The 22980-nt window shown below is 42.5% G+C and overlaps 1 protein-coding gene across 1 annotated transcript; it reads left to right on the top strand.

The window, feature by feature from the left end:
* Nucleotides 1–863: 863 nt before the first annotated feature.
* Nucleotides 864–15508, top strand: PSMB1 (proteasome 20S subunit beta 1). The gene is made up of 6 exons (XM_006194347.3): nucleotides 864–1050; nucleotides 4371–4478; nucleotides 7295–7376; nucleotides 9659–9788; nucleotides 14109–14215; nucleotides 15218–15508. Exons 1-6 carry the CDS (start codon nucleotides 932–934, stop codon nucleotides 15401–15403), a joined length of 732 nt encoding a protein of 243 aa, XP_006194409.1. The 5' UTR covers nucleotides 864–931; the 3' UTR covers nucleotides 15404–15508.
* Nucleotides 15509–22980: the final 7472 nt, after the last annotated feature.

Here is a 22980-nt window from a genome sequence, read left to right as displayed (position 1 = left end):
CTTTGTTTTATCCTTTGTTTGTTTACAGTAAAATATGGGGAAGTTTTAATTTAAAAAGTACTTTTCAAAAATCTTTTCTGCTTCCAGGATTGCATGTATATATCAGGTAGGCCATCCTATATTAGCCAATAGCTTGCTTGGTTTTTAAAATAACATTTTAAAACTGTAAAATATATTCATATAAAGAAGTACATAAACACATGTATAGATTAACAGATAGTATTAAATCAGGTAAAAAAAAAACCAGTATTGCCAGCAATGGAACCCCCAACCCATGCCCAGCCAAACAGGCCCTTCCTGCTGTGTAATCCTAAAGTATCAAGTACGTATTCTTTCGCTCAACGTTATAATCCATGTTAACGTGCCTCCCCTCTAGCTGAAGTGGGTTCATTTTCTTTGCTGTGACACACCCCTCTGTTGCTTTATCCATTCTGCTCTTACGGACATTTGGCTCATTTCCAATTTGGGGCCATTAGGAACAATGCTTTATGAACATTCTTGCACATGTGTTTCTGCCAGGGTACATACCTCGACGTGGAACTGCTGGGTCATAAAGTGTGAATTTTCAACCATGCCAAGTGACGCTAATCCGTCTTCGAAATGTGGCTGTATCAATCTCCATTCCAATAGAGTATTCCAGTTTCCGTTGCTGCATAGTTTTGCCAATTTCCTTGTAAGGTCAGACTTTAAAATTCTTGTTCATCAGGAGTGATTTCGAATGTTCTGAGGGGAGAGATAGTCTTTACCTGTCAGCTCTCTCGGAAGAGCAGGCGCCGGTTACCGACAGGTAGGCGAGGGCGCTGGCCTCCAGGAGCCGCGACGTGGGCGAGATAGAGCGGCCGGAGGCAGTCTGCGGAAGCCGGACGTGACGCAACTTCCGCCCGGCCAGGCCGCCATTCTCGCCGTGAGACAGCAGGAGCGGAGCCGTGCGATGCTGTCCGCCGCCGCCGCCGCCGCGTACTCGGGACCCGGCAGAGACCTGGCCATGGAGCCTCACGGCGTCGCGGGCCCTCTGCAGCTGCGATTTTCGCCCTACGCTTTCAACGGAGGGTAAAGCCCTGAGGGCGCTGCTTCCTCTTCGCCCCCTGCGTCCCTGCCCAAGCTTTTGGCGCGGCCGCCCGGCGCTGCCCCGCCGCCCGCAGGCCTCCCTCTCCGCGGTGGCTCGTTCGGTCTTGTTCCTCAGGGCTTCGCCTTCCAGGCCGGTCACCGGTCTAGATGTGGACCGTCGAGTGTGCGTACCCTGCTCTTCGCTGCAGTGAGACAGTAGATTGGCGCGGAGACCTGGCATCTGCTCTGGAGGAGCTTTAAGCATGGGCCTAGCCTTTCCTTAGTGCCTGGACGAGTTTATCGCGCCAGGAGGCGAGGGGCAGGTTGAGTATCTGAGATTAAAGAGTTAGGATTGATTGGCCGTGTCGTTAGATGTGGTTGTGTCTGTAGCTGAAAGGGCTGATCCACAACTTAATCTTTTCTCTTATTTTAAATAGCAGGGAGGATTAGTTGGCTGGACTTAGTTTCATAGATCAGTGCTTGTTTTTAAGGGTTAGCGGAAGTTTAGAGGAAAAAAAAATACTCAGAAAGGGGACCTTTGAATACGTATATTCTTGAGTGTTGCATTCAAGTTGTCTTCTTTTTTACTTACCGGCTTTATCTTAAATGATGCTTGTCCTTGATAGTACACTAAAAGAAGGAGAGTTGTGGAAAGACACTGTGTTTAGGGCTCCTAACAATGAAAAGCTTTATATTTAAGGAGTGTTTATAGTTTACCAACGAGACATTGTGCATTAATCATATCCAATTAGAACAAACAGTTGATCCTTTAAGATAACCAGGTTAATTAATCAGGTCCTTATGGTTTTGAATATTTTAATGTAGGTTTTTGGTTGCAAAGAGAGTGGAAGGTTGTGATTTTAGCCTTGTTTCTGCCACTAAAGGGCAGTGTGATCTTTGGGTACCTCTCAGCTTCTAGAACCCAAATTTCCTTATTTTCCTTAACTGCCCATAGTTTGGGAGAGAATCAAAAAGAAGCATTTTGTAAATTGAAAGCAGTTATCTTTCTTAATCCTCATGATAAATGAATGCTAGGTGGTATACGCCTCAGTTTTACAAATGAACCTGGGCCCTTAGAAATTTCATTAGTCATGGAGCTGGTGTGAAGTTGAGCCCCAGGACTTGACTCTATAGCTCATTTGCCACTGACTTTATGTATGCTTTTACGATTGCTCTTTTAAATATTTCCTGTGACAGCTAATGAAGTAGTTATATCATAAGTTGGGTTTTTAAACGCATTTCATGTGTTCTGTATAAGACTTGTAAGGTGTTCAGTATTCAGTACTCATTACTTTGATATTTATTGCTGCTGGCTCTTGGTCAGCCTTTGCTTCCGCAAAATAAGACTTAGTCCTGTATCTTTTCCTGTTCAGACTAAATGTGGTTAAACTCCAAGTGACTGGCCTCCACATTTGTCACTGAGCACTCTCACATGTCTCATTTATGGGATGATATTCCCAAATCTGTTTCTCCAGTTTTCCCCCCGATTCTGGCTTTTTAAATAAAACATTTGCACCTGGGTTTTCTGCTCTCACCGTAACTCAGGGTGTTAAAACAGACAGCAGGCTAAGCATTCCTCTCAGTCACTTCTTTGACTCCTTACGATTGTGCCTTCATGCTGCTCCTCACAGTTTAAAACCTTGGTTGTCAAAATTGGCTCTTCCACGTTCTAACACATTTTGGTAATTACAATTTGTGTGTTTCTGGCTTTTGGATTTACCTGTTTCTTCCTGTTCACATTGCTGCCTTCCTATTGCGTTAGTCTTAATGGAACACTCTCCCCCTATTTCACATGTAGTGCATACATTGTTACTGCTGCAGTGGTCTCCCTGAAACTCTGCTTTGCCAGTGGAACTTCTTTCAGTCTTGCTCATATAACCTTTATGGTTCCTCACAGAAATTCCAAAATCTTTACTTTTACCTTTGGGATTTCCTACAGTTGGATTTCTGCCCATCACATAAGCCTTATGTCACACCACTTGTGTACACAGAAAGGGACACCTGAGTTAAGTTGTTGGACTAATAACTTTTCCTTTATTCGCTGTTCATGTTATTTAGAATGCCATCCTTTTCTACTTGGGAGCTGTAGTGCCACCCCACCTCAGAAAAAATTACAGCTAAAGTTTTCTCAGTGGTTACATTCTGTGAGGCATGGTGCTGGGTGCTTTATGTGGATTACGTCACTTAACTCAGTCACCTGGTAACACAAGAACTGCTAATGTCATCGACTTGAACTTGGATAATTTGTCCAAGGTCACAGAGCTATTAACTGGCAAGGACAGGTCTCAGGTAACTCCAGAGCCCAGGTTCTCAGTGATCACATGCTGCTACACTCTGCTGCCTCATACGTGTGCCACAGGATCAAGCTGACTTTTACTGGAGGACCAGTTATGTTTCAGGCACTAGTACAAGGGCTTAACAATTATTAACTCATTTAATTTGTGTAACACCCTAATAAGGTAACTACTGTTGTGATCTCTGATCTACATAAGAGGACATTGAGGCCTTGGAAAATTAAGCAGTGTACCTGCAGTCTCTCGCTAAGCAGCAGACCCAGACCCAGAGCCCAGACAGTCTGCTTTTAGAGCTGGTGCTCTAGGCCTCCAGGGACTGCTTGCGTGAGTCGTACAACCACAGAGAGAAACGTTTGTTCTTTGTTGGTCCATTTTCCAGCAGATTTGGGTGTCTCCTGAGTGCTGAGGGCTTGGATATAAAGAAATGGAAAACACTGAATTCCTCTTCCCTGAGCTCAGATAGCTTGTGTTGTGGTACCACTGCCTACACCTGACCTCATGGGCAGGGCCATGGCCTTCGGCTGTTTTATAGTATCAGGAGATGTTTAATTAAAAAAATATTTTTTAAGTTTTTTTTTCTTTTTTTCTTTTTGGGGGGGAGGTAGTTAAGTTTGTTTACTTATTTATCTAATTACTTATTTTTAATAGAGGTACTGAGGATTGAACTCTGGACCTTGTGTATGCTAAGCACATGCTCTACCACTGAGCTATTACCTCCCCCCAGATGTTTAATTTTTGATGATTGGTGATCATTCAGTGGTTTTTCCGTTAACTTCTGCTAAGAGAACTTTGCTCTGATTCAGGCTTGTGTCTTTTTAGGGAGCACTTAAGTGTTTTTTTTCCAGATGACTTGTGGCCAGGGATCTTTTCCCCTGAACTTTCCTTTTCCATCTGGACCTTGCACTCGCTTACATGTAGTGGATTTTATCTTAGGATATGCTGTGGAGCATTCTCATGTTGGGAGAGGTGTTATTACCACCCAGAAGCATTCATTTTTTTTTTTTTTTTTTGTCTCTCTTTTTCCCTCAGTACTGTACTGGCAATTGCTGGAGAAGATTTTTCAATTGTTGCTTCTGACACTCGCTTGAGTGAAGGGTTTTCCATTCACACACGGGACAGCCCCAAATGCTACAAATTGTAAGTAAATATTTCTAAAAAAATGTTTCTCAGCACCCTGTGATGATTTAATGCTGCAGGAGATTCAACTCCTAAATAATTTGTTCCATGAATTTTCAGATTGCTTGTTTGGAGCTTAGCTTGCATTTTTGTTTGGAAATACTAATGTAGGAAATTGTTTTCTAATAATTCAGTATGTAGTCTGAATGATATTTGCAATACTTAGGAACCAACAGTGCTTTTGGTAGCTTAAATATTTTTTACCTCAAATCTTATGAAAAATTTCAATTATACAACAAAGATAGAGTAATTTTGTGACAAACACTCATATATTATCACCTAGATTTTCTTAGCATTTCATTATTATTACTTTATCGTGTATCTTTTCATCCTTCTGTGCATCCATTATCTTAAATTTTTAAAAATTTTTTTAAGTTTTTTTTTTTATTGAAGAGTAGTTGATTCACAATGTTAGTTTCAGGTGTATAGCAAAGCGGTTCAGTTATACATATGCATAAATTTTTTTTCAGATTCTTTTCCATTATAGCGTATTGCAAGGAATTAAATATAGTTTCCTGTGCTATACAGTAGGTCCTTGTTTAATTTTTTTTTTTAATCTGCACCTTTTAAAAAAAATAACCTGAAACATTGTTTATGCATATCCTAAGCATTTATATCCATGACTCACAGTTTTAATGGGCTAGCTGTGTTTTTTTCTAAAATATAAGAAAATAAAGTCATGTATACTGGAAAAAAAAAAAGTCTGCATAAATTATGTAAGTGCACCTTCAGGTTAGCAATGGTTCGTATTTAACGTTTTTGGACACAGTTTAAAATGGTGGCTAATTCCTAGGTTAGTTCACAAGAGCCTGTTAAACCTGAATTGTAATAGGAATGGAATGATGAGGCTCAGGTCCTCTGGACGGGGCCTTGTGGTGATGCAGGGAGCAGGTAAAGGAGAGAGTTCTGTCTTCTTTCCTGGCCCAGGGCTGGCGCACATCATAACCTAAAGAACAACTGAACTTTGTCTTCATCATCCCAGTTCCCTTTCTGTCCACTTCCGTCTTTTGATGCCCCTTTGTCTTCTCTGATTCATGGCGCACACACACTACCTATTTTCTTCTTCTGAGGTGTAACCTTTATAATTTGAAAGTAGTAAATGTCATAAATAAAATTTTAAAACAATTTTATAGACACCATCCATGTGCAAGATTCTGCTCATCTTTGTAGTGTTCTATTTTAGTTTGTAATGAAATACTTTAGGTTTAGAAATAGAGACAACATTAGAGATGCCTGTGTTCCTGTCATGCATCTTAAGCGCTAGGCCATATACGCAGTGGCATTGCCTGCCTGCCCCGATCACGTGCCATTGGGGCTGACTTGGAGCCAAGCCTGCGTCTTCTCCACCTGTTTGAGACTTGCATTTACTCTTTATTCTTTGTATGAAAGATCCTTTTCATTTCTATACCTGGATATTTGACAGAAGCATTTTGAAACTCAGATTTTGTCCTACCCTGTTGGTATTGTCAGCACATCTCAGTAGCAAAGGCAGTGAAGCCTTACAGAAGATTGGAGGTCTTTAACTCAGTGCAGTGCAGCTGGTTGTAGGGTGGATCAGGACATGCTGGTGATGCCCCTAGATGCGTCAGTGGTCCCAGTAGTTGGACAAGTATGATTTGTGTGTCATTCGTACATTTCTGAAAGTAAGGGTGTCACATGGCCTTTGCTGAATATTTCTTGATGAGATTATAGATACTGAGATTTAGGAATTAATTTTTGAAACATGGATATACCGAAATTTAATCAGTGTTTTTTGTTTTGGAGAGCCATAAAAATAATGTGTATACTTACACGCGAGAGAACGTAGAGCATGTCTTTGCAAACTTGCATGGATAGATTGATTGGATACATTACTAGCGGTGGAATTATTGAGTGAAAGTGATGTGCATGTAAGTTTTTACGAGATACCACCAAATGGCCCTCTTAAAAAGTTAGATCATGTACACTTTCTCTTAGTATCTGAGAGTACCCATTTTCTACAACCTCACCAGCATTAGGCATTATTAGTCTAATAGGTTGAGATCATCTCTTGCTTAGATTTGAATTCCTGAGTGAGTTTTTAAATATGTTTATGGTGATTTGTGTCTCTTTTTATGACTTTCAAATAACTTACCCATATTTCCATCGTGTGTTTTTTTTTTAATTGGAGTACAATTGCCATATAACATAATAGTTTCAGGAGTTGAGCATATGACTACATATTGGTATATATTGCAGAATGATCACCACAATTAGTGTGGTTAATATTTATCACCACAGCCAGTTACAACATTTTTTTCTTGTGATGAGAACTTATAAGATCTGTTCTCTTAGCAATTTATAAATATACAGTACAGTGTTAGTAACTGCAGTCACCATGCTGAGCATCACATCCCATGACCCACTGTGTTGTTAATGCTTTCTGCATTTGTAGGACTCATTTGTAGAATGAGGAAATTAAAATTAGACTTTGGTCATGTGTACTACAAATATATTTTCTTAGTTCTTTTTTAAAAACCTTTGTTCATTATATTTTAATAACAGTTTTAATTTTTTTATGTGGTCAATTCATGAAACTTTACTGTGTGGACTTGGGTTGTATCATATTTAAATCAGCTACCCTCATTTGAGGTAAGGTGTGAGATGTCAGCATACAGACCACTCCCCCCACCCCCTGCAAAGGGCTAACTGGGTGTCCCATTACAGTAATGGGAATGGGAGTTTTACCCCCATTACCCAAGATGTGTTTTGCTTCACTGTCAGACCAACTAGTTTCCTGAAATGTGTTTTTTTTACAGAACAGACAGAACAGTCATTGGATGCAGTGGTTTTCATGGAGACTGTCTCACCCTGACAAAGATTATTGAAGCAAGACTGAAGGTAAATTCTTTTGTACCTACATCGTGACTCTTGCTTCAAAAGCTGGAGAAGAACTAGTTTAGCAGGTGGAATTATACCCTGTCCTAGAAATGAGATGGTGTTGGTATACAGCATCGTCAAAATAGGATAGTGTGAAACTACAGCAGGTCCCAATTGTTAAAATATAGGTACAATGTAGAGGGTTCTCTACCGTTTATGAGGTAGACTGGGAGGGTTTCTTCTGAAGATAATGCTTCCCTGTAAAACAAATCAGTTTCTGCAGAGAAGGCAAGCTTTTAGACTGGGGCTTGGTTCTGAATGCCATGAGCTGACACGCTGTCCCTTTTCACAGCACTGCACTCTTAGCGTGAGCGAGAATAGGAAGGAACCAAGCCAGCGGTCTGGACTAGAGGGGCAATCTAACCCCGCAGCAGGCTGTAGTTGATAGCCAGCTGAGGAAGGAGAGTGGACACGGGGTGGATGGGGTGAGAGAGCAAAGGGGTACAGTCAGGAAGCAGAGAGAGTTAGACTAACCTATTTTGCAGTTTCATGGGGCTGACACTGTCACTGCCTGCATGTCTTGTGGGAGCTGGGGAGGCATGAGGAACTAGGATCACTGACTTGATTAAAACACAGGCATGTCTGGAGTTCTGTTACTGCCTGTCCATGTTAAGCTGTGTTTGCTTCAGATAGTTTCTGGGAGAATAGACTAGGAGTAACTTGGACTGTATTGAAGTGGGTTTTACCTGTAATAAAACCAGTGACCACACTCTTCTTAGTTGGTGACAGTATAGGATCGGAGTAGGATTCTCAGTCACCATACGTCAATATTCAGAAACATAGCTCTGTTTCTTAAACAGCTATAGCCTAGTGAAATTTTTTTGATTTACTTTTGATGATATTCACAGTATCGACATTATGTGCCCTTAGTTTACTTATTTAATTTTGTAGGGTGTTGGTTAAGTCCAGCTGGTACATAACAAAGTTAGCAGGGTTGGTCATGGTCTGTTTTGCCTATTTGTGAATAACCCTTAAGATCATTTATACTTAAGAGTGATCTCACTGGAGTATATAGTGAATTTGTTTAAATGGTAAGTCTTTATTTATGTTGAAAGCTTGAGTGACTTACATTTATTGACATTTTTATATGACCCCTAATGCGTACTTTATTAGTGGACTTTAGAGGATGAAAATAAACATGACGTGGACAGTAATGTTTTGTTAATAAAACAAGTAGAAGTGAGTTCAACTTAATGCACAATCCTTGGAATTTTTCTTTCATACGTTATTGTATAAATGATGAGGCTGAGTAATGTTGGTGCTTGGTTTTAAAATGAAATGAAATTAAGAATTTTTTTATAACCTTGGAAAAAAAATGTTTCTCTATATACCTATTTGTCCAAGTAGCTCATTTCTAATCTTAATTCAGTATTTTAATTGTCATGTTTGATTTTATAGTACTTCTTAGGTTTCTCTTTAGAGATGTTTGCTATGTGACTGACAAAGAAATTGGTGACCTTAAATTTATTTTATTGGATAATTTAGGATTCCCAAGGATGTAGTAAATCTGGTATTGGAAATCACTAAGATTCTATTTTGGATACCATGTTCTTCAATGTAGATGCTTCAAGGAGCAGGACCACTGCCTTATACTAGACTCGTGCAGAGTGAGGGTGCTGACCTCACCCATTCTGTTCTCACAGACCCCTGCTCTGGAAAAAAGTGAGAGGGACTTACATCTGAGTCTAATCAGGGGTCAGCATAGTAAATATTTTCAGCTTTATGGACCGTTTGATCCAAGGCAGCTATTCAACTTCACCTTCGTAATGCAAAAGCAAACATAGACAATATGGAATGAGTGAACAGGGCTGTGTTTCAATAAAGCTTTATCTTTAGAAACAAGTGGTGGGTTGACTTTGACCCACGGGCTGTACTTTGCTGAACACAGTCTAGATGCACAGTGGAGAGCTGGATTTGGAACATCCTGTCCAGGGTGCCTCATGTGCCGTTTGTGTATTTGCTCTTGAATTTGCAGTGCCTGAGATAAGGATGACATGGAAAATAGTCTTTAAACCAGAGAGCTGAAGGCGGACTTAGCATTCTTTCCCTTAGAGATGTTTGTAGCCCCCAGAATGATAGTACATAGTAAACTATCATTTTATTTTAGTAGTGTTGTGCGTGTGGTTGAAGGAAACAGGCATCCTTTCCCATTGCATCAAGATAGGCTTTTCTTTTTACTTTACTGTTCATTGTTGTAGTATATTCGGCCTCTGTGTGCCTGTTGTTTTCGTTGCTCGTTGCAGATGTATCAGCATTCCAATAACAAGGCCATGACCACCGGGGCAATTGCTGCAATGCTGTCCACAATCCTCTACTCAAGGCGCTTCTTTCCGTACTATGTTTACAACATCATCGGGGGGCTCGACGAAGAAGGTAGAATTGATTCTTTCTGGGAAATGAAGGGGGTGGTATCTTGGGGATGTTGTGTTTCTTCTGGAGTTGGAAAGAACCACAGATACCCTTCTGCCCAACAGCCTCATTTTCTCACAATTAAAGCAGTGACGAAACTGAAGCTAAAAGGGAAATAAAGTATCATCCAAAGACACAGCAAGGGGTGCATTAGGCTTTAATAGTGAATGAGCAGTCATTTATTTTATTCTTTTCTCAAGATCTTGCATGAGTTCAACAGTAGATAACTAGCATTTTAATCTTATAGAAAGAAATCTGACTTGGAGAAGTTTGACCTAAGTATGATTCTAAGTAATAAAAAATTTATTAACAAATATATTTGACTTCAGAGGTTTTGGGTTTTTTTTTTTTTTTTTTTAAATACTGTGTTAGAAGAAATGCATTTCCACCAGTGTTTTTGGAACGTTTTTGAAACACCGCTTGGATTTTCTGTCAGAGTCAGACCAGGAGGTCTAAGAAAATCAGTCTTGTTACTTGATGTTTCCATCCTGGTTTTGATCCAAAGCTGTGTTACCCAGCAAGGGCAGCAATGTTTTTCACCAGGTCTGATTTAAGTTGACTTTTAGTTGCTTCCAAAAACCAAATACAATCTCCTAGGACAGATCTGTGCCACCAGTTAGAATAGTCCATTGTAAAAAGTTACAGAAAAGTCTGGGTGAGGACAACGTTGAAGTAAGTCTATCTTTTTGAAAGGGAAGATTTCCAGGTAGGAAGGAATCGGGTTCTTTTCATCTCCTCTCTTTAGCTTTTACTCCTGTCCATTTCTGTTCCATGGGTTTTTTTGTTTGCTCTCCCTCCCTTTCAACTGCGACCCCTGTATGTGACCTCTGGGAGTATTCAGATCATTTTACCTACTATGGTTTATGTGTACACAAATTAGGTTGACACAGTTTTCTCAGACTTCAAACTTGTAAACTAAGAGAAAATATAAAAGCACAGAAATGATGAATAGAACTTAACTACCCTTAATCCAGGTAATTACATTCTAGCCACAGATTATCTTGCCTAACCCAGCATGTTGGACACATCCAGTGCCTGTTTTGACTTCAATTATGTCTGACTTCAATGTCAGGTTAATAAATTCAGATTTTAGCACCATTCCTAATAGCGACCAGTGGATTTCAGGCAACGTCCTTTGAGTTTTTCTGAGAGATTGATTTGGGAAACCTCACATGAACTAAATGACAGAGCTAATAAGGTTTGGGTTCAGATCTGTTTGACTTCAGAGCTCTGTTCTTTGATTTCCACGTGATGACACTGCTGCTTGTTCTGGTGGTTTCCTCTCTCAGGCGTTTCTAACCATCTTTTCTAATTTTGTCTGGTTTGCTTTGATTGTTCTTTAAGTTAGTATTTCTTGGAGGAATTTATGTATGTAATAAAGCAGTCCTGTCTGCTTTTTCTGTTCCCCAAGGTGGTCTTCAGCTCTTGCATCCACACTAACCTCTTTCTTGGTTTATTTCTTTGTTTATTTCTTTGGTGGTGTGCATCTCCTGAGAAATTTCTGGAAAAAAGAAATCAGGAGACCTTTTCTGAGACTTTGCCTTTAGAGTGTTTTCTTTATCCTGGTGTTCTGAACGGTTACAGGGAGACTCTTCATCCAAAGTCTTACTTACTTTCTCTTTCTCCACCTTCTTGCCTCTCCGCCTCCTCGCCCAGCCCCCACCTTCTCCACAACCACCTGGGTTATAATCCTGTAGTTTCTGATTCTTCTCCCTACATACTGTCCACTTGTTGGTTTTTTGTTCTGCTCTGAAGATGTCCTCAACTTTAGTGCCTTGTTTACTGAATTCTTTCCATTTATGCCATCATTAATTTCCAAGAGCTTTTTCTTATTTTCTAGCTTCCTTATTTTTTTCTTAACTTTCCTGTCATTGTTAGATTTTTTTTGTGCTTCCTTTGAAATGTTCCTGTGTTCTCTGCATTTTATCAGATTACTTTTTTTGTCTTGTTTATTTATTTCTGGCTGTCGCCTTCTATGGTTGGAGGCTTCCTTCAGATTTCATTTGATTTTTGGCTAACCATTCATATTGAAGAGTGATGTTTCAAAATCTGATCATAAAGGTCTGCCCTGGAGTGGCATATCAACTTCCCATCCAACACTTCTGTTTTTGTGCCTGCCTTTTCCCCGTGCCTGAGCCTGGTGCCTCCAAGTCCTGAGCCTCTGCTGATGTCTTTTGTGTTGGTGGCGGTGGGCTGTGCTCCTCATTGAGACCTTCAGGGCACTGGATCAGCAGCTGTCTGCTTTGACCTTTGACTCTCCAGTGGCAGTCATGTCCTCTTAAAATTTTTTCCCCCAGGTTAATAGTGGCTTTAGTTTTTCTGTAATGAAAACAATAATACTTGTAGGAGTGTTGAATAGTATTAGAAGATACAAAGATAAAAGGTCCCCCCAAACCCTGTCCTAGAAGTAATTACTGTTAAACGTCTGGTGAACATGCTTTCAGATAACTGCTTTTCACACGTACTTGTGCACTACCTGAGTGCGCACATTTCTCCAGGATCGTACGGTGGGTGTGCTGGCATGGAGACGGGCTTGTGCTCATGAATAGACACACGGCAGACGGTTAGGTGTAGCTGCCCCATGCTTTGCCCACGGTCCTCTGGGGTCATTCAGGCTCCTCCCGGGTTTTCCTGATGTAAACAAGATGATGAACATCCTTACACACACACTCTTATGTGCTTATCTCCCTGGAGGACATTCTCAGAAGTTGAGTTTCTGGGTCAGAGAACATCATCTGTTTAGCATTCACCACGTCCTCATCCTTCATAAAGGGTGGTCCTGCACCCTTCCAGCAGGGGTGCAAGCACCTCTGTTTGTTTTGCATCCTAACCGGTATCAGTATTTTAACACACTTAAAGGTCTTTGCCCAGTAAATACTTTGTTATTTTAATTTGAATGTGTTTTTTGCTTATGGAGGTTGGGCATCTTCATGTTTACTGCCCTTTTCATTTCTCCTCTGGAGGTTGCCCCGTGTGTTAACTTTGCTTATTGCCTCATTTGCAGGTTAGTCTCTCTCTCTTACTGATCTGTGAGAACAGCTGTGTCAGCCCTCTAAAACACATGTGGTAGGTGCCTCCCAAGGGTGTTGTTGGTCTCTTGCATTTTGGGAGGTATCTTTGGCTACACAGAAGTTCTGAGTTTCATGCAAACCTGTCAGTCATGTCCTTAGGGCATTGATGTCTGACTTTGTTAGGAAGGCCTCCCTCTTCCAAGGCTTACCTGTTTTTTCCTAGGACTTGTCTGGTTTTATTTTTCATTTTGACATCATTGCACTTTTTAAGAATTATTTTGATGAAGAAAATAACTTTATCTATTAAGATTCATGCCATTTACTGATCTTTTCACTTTTTGTGTACTTATATAAACATGTGTACTGTTTACTTAGTGCCTTTACATGAAAATGAGATTGTGCTGTACATAGTACAGAGCTCTTTTATTTTACATTGTCCTGCAAGTGTCCCCTGGTCCCACCTTCCTCTTCCTAGGCTGTACATTGCTGTGTGGACTTACTATTTTCTGTTAATGGATTTTAGGTTGCTTGTAAATTGTTCCTCTTGTAAGAGCTATAGAAATGATCTTGTACATACTGCTTGGTGTGTTTATGTAAGCGTTCTTATAGGTAAATCTTAATTCTGCAAGTGAAATCATTACTGGGTCACAGGGTACGTACTTTTACCTTTTGATAGATCCTGCCACCAGATTCCTTATCAGAAAGTGGCATGACAGTCTGCTCACTTCAGGAGAGCCTGCGAGCCCATTTATCCATCTGCTGACAGTTGTTTGTAACTGCCACGTTAAGAATGAGTGGGCTCAGATTTTGTTTTTCTTACCCACAAAAATACAATAATTCTTCATCCTGGTAGTGCAGAGCAGATTTTTAGGCAAAACTAATTTATTACATGTGACATTTGTGGCAAAACTAATCTTTTACATGTGACATTTGTGTTTCTCTGAAATTTCTCCTTCATTAAACTGATTTTTTTATGGTGCTGATGGTAAGGAGTGTGCCTACTAGTTTAAAAACACAGGAAGTTTTTCTGCAACGTCTCATGTTTAACACTTAGGAAAGTCTTAAACTCGTGTCTGTACTAGAAGTGCACCTGTTAGTTTTTAGGAATGTTGTGGAGTTTGGTGCAGAACTTGGAGCAGGACTTGTGAGGCCACGTGCATCCTGGGAGCCACAGGTGGTAGTCGGTGGTGCTGGCTTGAAGGGATCATGAAGCTCCTCTGGGAAGACACTGTGATGCGGACACATCCTTATGGGGACTGTTCTCTTTTTTAAGGGAAGGGAGCTGTGTACAGCTTTGACCCAGTGGGGTCCTACCAGAGAGACTCCTTCAAGGCTGGAGGCTCAGCCAGTGCCATGCTGCAGCCCCTGCTCGACAACCAGGTAACAAGACTGCGTCCCGGTGCTGGCGGCATGAACACGAAGTGCTTCCCTCCATGTTCTCCTCATTGACTGAGGGGAGCCAAGAGATCAGGGCTTTCCCGGGAACCACAGCAGAGTTTGCTTGGCTGATTTGCCCCACCAAGACCTCCTTGTCTCTGTTCTGCTGTGACCACTCACCCCCATGGCTCCGGCTTCTTCCTTGTTCTCACGACTCCAGGTTGCTTCTCTCTGCAGCGGTTGGTCCATGTTTGCACATCTCCTCTTGCCGTTTTTACCTGAATATCGTGAAAATACATTTCTCCCCCATCTCAACATTTCTGTGTCACCTGATTTTGTGTTCTAACTTCCAAGTATATTTTTAATTTGCCCCCTTTTTCGTTACTGCTGGCTACATTCAGACCTGTATGGAATCTTGCCTGGATGGATCATTGTCTTTATTTCCTAACATCCTTTTTGCCTACAGGCTTACTTCTTGAATCCATCCTCCTTGCTTTTCTAAACTGTGTTGTATGCAGTCTGTCTCCTGTCTTTCTGTGTTCCACCCAGACCCTTGATGTGCTGGGCCTGCCCATCTCCGTGCTGTTGGACATACCACAGCCCCCGTCTGGAGTGTCATTCCATCCTTGACTCCAGCTTACCCTTCAGCACTCCTCTACGCCAGTGGTTTCTGCCGAAGCCTTTTTCCTGGGAGATTTAGTTACGATAGCCTGGGGCTCTCCTGGCTCTTTTTCTTAGTTACAGCGCATTCTGTAAGGATACTCTGCTCACATATATTCACTCTCCATTATGTGCTTCTCAGGAGCGGGGCTTTGTCTCAGTGGGTATTTGTCAGGTGTTAGGTATGTGGAATTCAGCAAAGTCTGGAAGTGTTTCAGTTGAGGGACATTTTAAATTTATGTGATGTATTCATTCTGAATCCTGAGACATGTGAAAGTATTGGGGGAGACTGAACCGCCTCTGTATCGTCACATGACGTCTCATCCAAGTTTCTCGTCCCACTAGGTTGGTTTTAAGAACATGCAGAACGTGGAGCATGTCCCACTGTCCTTAGACAGAGCCATGCGGCTCGTGAAAGACGTCTTCATTTCTGCTGCCGAGAGGGACGTGTACACTGGTGATGCACTCAGGATCTGCATCGTGACCAAGGAGGGCATCCGGGAGGAGACCGTTCCTCTGAGGAAGGACTGATTTCTGTGCTCTTAACATTGATCAGTTCAAAACTGGTTAACTTTGTAGCTTGAAACTGTCGGACTTTGTTTTATTAAAAAATAAAACTCAGAGCGCTCGTTTTGTTATAACTTGTCTTCTTCCAGGACAGAACAAGAAAGTAGAATTTCCTCTTTCTTTCATGTTCGTTCTTCCCGTATTTTTCTATTACCTAGAGCTATTTTTGTATTTTAAGGATACAAACTCTTTTAGTTTACATCTATGAGCAAGAAATTTATCTGGAAAAGTTGACTTCTTTGATCAGCTTATCATCTTACGATTGCCCATGTTATGAAGAGGGTTCTTTGAAATGTATTTAGTTGACTCAACTTGCTTTGAAGGGCAGATTACCTTTAAGCCATCTCTGTTTTATTAGGAAATTAATGGGTTTGAATAGAATGTTAAGACTTAACATTCCTGGGATTGTTAAGCAATCTGGAATGACTGTTTTGGAGGAAAATCTTTAAATCAACCAGAAAAGATGAAAATTGTAAAAGCAAATAGCCTTTGAATTGGCCTTAGCCAGAAATCTGGGATAATTTTTATAAACACTTTAGGAATTTCAAATCGAGACCCAAATTTTGATAGAGCTAAAGTTTTTGTCTTAGAAGTATTAAATACGGTTTAACTCCATTACATATAATACTGGAGTAATTTTCTTGATGTTGAACAAGTCAAATTATATATTATCTAGGGATATGATTTGTGTCCTAACAAAAATGGAATTTTACTGTTGGCCTTCTGTTAAGAATTTGAATTATCAAAACCCCTTAGTAGATACACATTTTAAATTTTGTTCTACAAAAATTTATTGACTACTGCCACAGGCGCCCAGGAGACAATGGTGAGATCTCATTCATATTTCTCTTATAGCATCATATCTGGAAACTAGACTATCCCATTGCTGCATCCAGCGCAGCTCGGGACTGTGTCTGAGGACGGGCGACGCAAGACTTAAGAAACAAAGAGACAAAGTAAAGAGCAAAGATGGGACCAGGGGACTCAAGATCTCGTGGATCTAGAGCCCCGAAAGCCTGGTCGACATACTTATTAGGAGTACACAGCTCAGAAAAAACGGGATCAAAGAGGTGGGGCTTTAGATATTCCATGTGATAAGCACTAAGTTCTGCTTGCTGGTTAACTGATTAATTTCAGGCCCATCCCTTCCAGAAACAATCACCCTCCTGGGAGTATGCAGAATCTCTGAGTCTATCCTGTCATTGCCTCTGGGACATCTCAAGATAGCAAATACTTCCCCTGGGTTCAACAGCATGCTTTCATGCCAGAACGAAGTTCTGTTAATGGACGAGCTGGCTTCCCAAGACCATCCATTGTTTCACCCTAAGGAATTATCTGCCCTTCTTCTTGCCCTCATGGTCAATGTCAGGATTGCTCACCACACATTTTCTTTAGCGTAATACGTGCTATAGATCATCTACTGTGCAAAACATTAAAGCAAGCATATGCATTTTAAGCAAGCAAGTGTGAATGTAATATTTTAAGCTCATGGAAATTTAGGAGTGGCTTCTTTTCTAGCTGCTTGTTGTCTAGCAGCTTGTTTTCCAGCAGCTTGTTTCCTAGCATCCCATCCAAAATACACGTTTGCCATCTTCATTGCATCAGTTCTCCAGAGAAACAATAGGATATAGAGAGATTTATTGGGAGTAGCTGACTCACGTGACTGGGGGTTGACAAGTCCTATTACCTGTTGTCAGCAACCTCAAGACCCGGGAAAGGCAGTGGTGTAAATTCCAGTCCAAGTGCGAAGGCCTGGGACCAGGAGAACCAGCGGCGGGAGGCCCTGTCCCCAAGGACAGGAGGAGACTGCTGTCCAAGCCCAACGGGGAGAGAACAAGTGGTCCCTTCTGCTGCTGGTTCTCTCAGGCCCCCAACAGACTGGGTGATGCCCACCCACAGGGGAGGGCAGCCTCCTTACTTGGACCAGTTCAAGTGCTGATCTCACCCAGAAACCACAGACACCCAGAAATAAGATTTAGCCAAATACTTGGGCATCTTGGGGTCCAGTAAAGTTGATGTGAAATTAACCATTATGATCATATAAGCTATAGATACATCTTTTTTTTTCAAAGGATTTTCTGTTGATTGGGATTCAATTTTTCACTACTTAAAATTATATAAATTGTTTGTCTAAAATTTTCTGTAAATTCTTCACTTCCCAAGGTTTCAAGGGAATTCTACAGCATGATTTTTTTCCCCACCTTCAGGTACAAACTGTTTAAATTTAATATTCCTCTAGACCTTGAATGTGGTCTCCTCTGAGGCCTGTGTCCACACCACCTTGTCCAGAGGTGCTGGATGTGGGTCCGTCTAGAGCTACCTCTGACTCCAGGAGTTGGGGTGGCTTTTATAAACGGTTCAGTCACAGTCCTCACCTGGACAAGATATCCTTTTTGCACTTGATAGGTTAGAAGTATAATTTACTTTTACAGTTAGCCAGCCTTTAAGGTTCTGATTAGAAAGCTGCCGTTATGCTGACACTTTCTGAATAGATTTGATTGACATCCTGCCTGCAGCACAGGATGAAAGGAATTGAAGGGATCTGACAGTGTTAGAAACTTGGGGAAAAGAGTGCCTACACTTTGTCAGTGTCACACGCTGAGTTGGAAGGCTGTGTAGATGTTTGTGTTTCCTCTTACAGCACAAATGCTTCCCTGTAGTCTGCTCGGTGGGGCTGCCGAAGGGTTGTGCTGGCTCAGCTGAGCCTGGGCCTCCCTCCGTGTTTCACACACAGCCACATTCCCTGCTCTCACTAGGGACAGGCAAATCAGGCTGAGACAGTGACTGTGCAAGCCTACTTGGAGGAATATGAACAATTTAGTAGGAAAATGGTCTATTACCAAAACATCTGTTATCACCCTGACAGCTTCCCCCTGCTTTTCTGTGCCTGTTACCTGGGAAAGCCTTTCAAAGACAGGCTTTCTGACTCCAGGGTCTCCTAGTCCCTCTATTTGTGACTTTCAAAAGGACTGGGGGGATCCCCTACATCAGAATTACGCAGAGTACTTGTTAAAAACTAACTCCTGGGCTCACCTCAGATATACTGTCCTAGTATCTGGGCTGGGACATGAACACTGCATTAAAAAGAAATACCCAGGTGACACATACAATTTGAAAACTCCCTTAACTCCTCTTCAGACAGGCTCAATCAGAGGAACAATCCCTAGGAGACATAATGAGGGATTTATGGAAGTTCTGACCTCATATAACTAAGAGGAGTTAGTTAGCTGGTTTGTGTGTGTTTAGTGCTGGAGCCGAGAGTCCACAGTGCAGCCCTGGCAGTTGTGAAGTGGGGACACAGACAGACAGAACCTGTGAACTGGGGCGTGAGGACCTGGACACCAGACCTCCCACTTCAGTGATGTACAAGGGGTTGGGCCAAGCACTCACACACAGCAGCTGTGGAGAAGCCACAGAGAGTCTGGCAGGAGCTGGAGGCACCACCAGCCCACCAGGTGGGCACAAAGCAAAACGGCCGCCTCACCTCCACCTGCCAGTCCCTTCCTGAGCTGGCAGCTGCAGCCCACACTTAGACGTGGGAAGGACCTTTAGGCCCCTGCTCCACGGGGAGGTGGCAGCTGTGTCCACGGATAGTTTGGCCTGTAGGGGAGCCCAGAGGCAGGCAGAGCAGGGGTACAAGAGCCACCTCCTCACCTCCTGCCGACTGAGGGTATGAGAGAACTGTCTGCCGGGGGGTGTCTGTTGACACCTGGGGCTTGTTTTCTTTCCTGGGCAGGGAGGGGCTCACGATATCTGTGGTGACTCTGGGTGCAGCTAGCGGAGGGAGAGGCCCTGCTCACCCCTGCCTTCATCACCCTCCGAGCAGATGCCAGCTTCTGTCCTGAAGGCCTCTGTTCCTCTCTCTCCTGCACCACGAGACTAGCTCTCCCTGGTCTGAGTGGCTCCTTGGAGCTTGTAATTGTCTTTGAAAAAGATTTTTTCTATAGCAGGGAAATCTCCATTCAATGAATGACACGGGGCATGGGTTGGTATCTACAGGGCTGACTTGGGAAGAGGAGGTGACCTGGAGTGTGGTCGCACACCCTCTGTCCTGGAGCAGACCTACATCCTATGTCTGCTCTGCAGTGAGACACCACAGGAGAGGCTCTGCTGGGAGCTGTGGGTCTGGAAGAGGAGCTGGCTGCAGTCCAGGGAGCCATGGCTGTCAGATCTGCAGGCCCCTCTTCCCGAGGCCACCGGATGGCAGTGTTGGCTTGTCCAGCTAGCCATCCTGCAGCTGGGGATCTGGTGTTCCATAAAGAAGCAGGTTGCTGGCCAAGTCCTCCCTGAGCACCTTGCTGAGCTCCTGAGAGTGAGCCCTGAGACTAAAGGCAAACCCTGTTTCTTAACCTGGAAGGAGGGTTGCCTTGCTACACTCTAAGTCTCAGTTCATCCTCCTGTCAAAGTGGAAAGAACAGGAGATAAACCCAGCAAAACTGGTCCTAATCTATACTGGCAGAGATAAACCAAAAAATTGTAATCTATAGTGGAGTTCCTGGGTGTGTAGGGGTGGAGCAGGGGAGAAAGAAAGAGAACAGAAGAGAGGCAGGACTGGTCATAGTTTGGGGAGAAAAACATCAAAATACAGAATTTCTTTGGAAATGGAGAAACTTGTAGGGCTTGTCTAGGCAGACGACTGGTGGCAGAACTGGGATTAAGAATCAGTATTCAGGCAGAAGGGACCAAGATGGTGGAGTAGAAGGACACTCGTAGCTCACCCTCTCCCACAAATACACCAAAACTCATATCCACAGACCCAGCCAGCCAACCAGAGCACCTGCTGAACTCCAGTAGAACATTGCCCTCTTCAAAAGACAAAGATGCGATGAATCTGGTAGGGGAAAAGGAAAAAAGAAAGAAGAAATAGAAAAACAGTGCAGGACCGGTCCCGCGGGGAGGGAGCAGCAAAGGAGGACTAGTGCTCGTTCGCTGGGTCTCCCCTTCTCCAACGGAGAGGTCAGCGGGATGGAGGGGGAGCCTCTGAGGCTCTGATTTGTATGGAGCACCCTTTGACCGACAGAACTAAGTTAAACGGGCACAAAGTGTCCCTGCAACACCCAGCCTGAGATGCGAGCCAGCAGCTGGGGCTGGGACAGGCCATCCAAGCTGGGCGGAGGACGGGGGCAGCTGCACTGAGGCAGCCCCAGGGGACTATAGGGTGCTGTGCATCGTGGCTGGGAGGGGATACAGAGCAGAAAAACCTGGGCCCCCCATAAACTACAGGAAAAACAAAAGCAAAGCAACACTGCTGGTGTGCCCTGGAGGGAGGGGCGCCGTAGCCTTTGTCTCCTCAGACCTGCGGTGCCATTACTGGCGTTTCTCAGGAGAAGACAGGCAGGGTGCAGCCACAGCCTCCATGTCCTCCTGTGCTCAGAGCACGGGCAGGGCGGGGCCGAGACCTGAATCCACACCTGGGGCTCCGCAACCTCCTAGGCAGGACTGAGACTTGTTTACAGCCCCAGGCAGATAGGATCTTTCAGAGAACCTGTGCCGCCAAGACAAACAAGGAGCTGAGTTTTGGCACGGAGCAGGGGTGGTGCTGTTCTGCAGTCTTCCCCAAGCCCGCCTATGGAGCGCCAACCCAAGGCGGAGTGGGCAGCTGCACAGAGCAGGGGAGTGACCGGCGCTGGGAGAGGGCAGGCGGCCACCCACCTTCCTGGCAGGAGCATAGCACTTGACTGCAGTGCTGAGAGGGGTCGCGATCTGCCTACCTACCTCACCAGAGCAGCATCTGACTGTGGCATTGGGAGGGGGAGTGACCCACCCACCCACCCACCCACCACAAAGGAGAGCAGCACCTGACCGCAGTGTTGGGAGGGGGTGTGATCTGCTTGCCGACAGGCACTGGGAGCAGCACAGAAGACGTCACCAATGGAGGGCCTCTGGAAACAGCAAGCTGAGTTCACGAAACATGGTGAAGACAGAGACTTCTTGATAAAATCATTAAGAGTGCACAGTGTCCAGAACACATCCTTTTTTTAAAAAAAATCTTTTTTATATCTGTTCTATTTTCTATTACCTTTTTAATCTTTACTTTTTAAACAATCTTATATGTTTACAGTTTTAATCCCTTTAAAATTTTTCTTTTAAAATTTTAAAATTATTATTATTTTTAAAAATCCACATCATTTCATTTTTATTTCCCTTGGTTTTGATCTCCTGTTGTTGATTATACACAGGTTTCAAATATTGTTTTCTGATCTTTTCTCCTTTTTTTAAGGTTTTTAAAAGACATCTCAACTCAATTGCTATTCTGCTTCAACTTGCTCTCCTATTATTGATTATACACTGTTTTCAAACCTTTTTTTCCTCCATTCATTTAAAATTCTTTCTCTTTTTTTTTAAGTTTTATTCCTGCATAGGCTTTAGATAGATAAATAAATAAACTCCTTAAGGACCATAATAGATAACTGATATTCCTTAAGCCACAGTGCCAGAGAGATATGAGTAATATGAAGAAACAGAGGAACCATTCCCAATTAAAAAAGCAAGAGAAATCCCCTGAAGGAATGATCAATGAAATAGACACTGATGGCCTACTAGATCAAGATTTCAAAAAAGGAGTGATCAAAGTACTGAAGGAACTAAAAGAGATAGTGTTTAGAGATATAAAATATGTCAAAAATGAAATTGAAGCTATAAAGAAGAGCCAAGTAGAACCGGTAAACTCATTTGCTGAGATGAGAGCTGATCTAAAGGCAGTACAAAGCAGGCTACATAATACAGAGGAATGAATAAGTGACCTAGGAGACTGGACAACAGAAAGCACCCAATTATAACTGCTGAGAGAAAAACAAATAAAAAACAATGAAAACAATATAAGGGAACTATGGGATAATATAAAGCATGCCAATCTACACATAATAGGGGTCCCAGAAGGGGAAGAAAGATCAAAGGGGATTGAAAAGGTATTTGAAGAAATCATGACTGAAACTTCCCAAATCTAAAGAAGGAATCAGATATCCAAGGACAGGAAGCTCAGAGGGTCCCAAACAGGAAGAACCCAAACAGACCCATACCAACACATATCACAGTCAAGATGGCCAGATTCAAGGATAAAGAAATGATCCTAAAGGCAGAAAGAGAAAAACAAAGAGTGAGTTACAAGGGAACCCCTCATAAGGCTCTCAGCTAATTTCTCTACACAAACACTACAGGCCAGAAGGGAGTGGCAAGATATATCCAAAGTCCTAAATGAAAAAAGATTCATCCTAGGATACTTTATCCATCAAGGCTATCCTTTAAATAGAAGGAGAGATAAAGAATTTCACAGACAAGCAAAAACTAAAAGAGTTTAGCAACACTAAACCCATGCTAAAAGAAATACTGACAGATCTGCTCTAAATAGAAAAGCAGCAGGATGCTACAAAAATGAGAAACTCATAACTGGAAAGGGGATAACTACCCATGAATTACAAATAGAATGAACACAAAATTGTAAAAGAAGACATCTAAATCATTAAGAGTGAGAGACGGAAGCAAGAAAATACAGAGGGGTTTTTTTTTTTTTTTTCTCTTTTAAAAAATTTTTGTTCTCAGTA

The sequence above is a fragment of the Camelus ferus genome, chromosome 8 (assembly GCF_009834535.1).
Source record: "Camelus ferus isolate YT-003-E chromosome 8, BCGSAC_Cfer_1.0, whole genome shotgun sequence".
Taxonomy (NCBI): Eukaryota; Metazoa; Chordata; class Mammalia; order Artiodactyla; family Camelidae; genus Camelus; species Camelus ferus.
The sequence above is the reverse complement of the archived record's forward strand: the minus strand, read 5'-3'. Positions and strand labels throughout refer to the sequence as shown.

What these genes read in the sequence shown, in the direction of transcription:
- PSMB1 (XM_006194347.3), top strand. Translation starts at nt 932, where the DNA reads ATGCTGTCCGCCGCCGCCGCCGCCGCGTACTCGGGACCCGGCAGAGAC. An exon ending in CCCTACGCTTTCAACGGAGG is followed by an intron (nt 1,051 to 4,370) that starts GTAAAGCCCTGA and finishes TTTTTCCCTCAG; the next exon opens with TACTGTACTGGCAATTGCTG. An exon ending in AGCCCCTGCTCGACAACCAG is followed by an intron (nt 14,216 to 15,217) that starts GTAACAAGACTG and finishes TCGTCCCACTAG; the next exon opens with GTTGGTTTTAAGAACATGCA.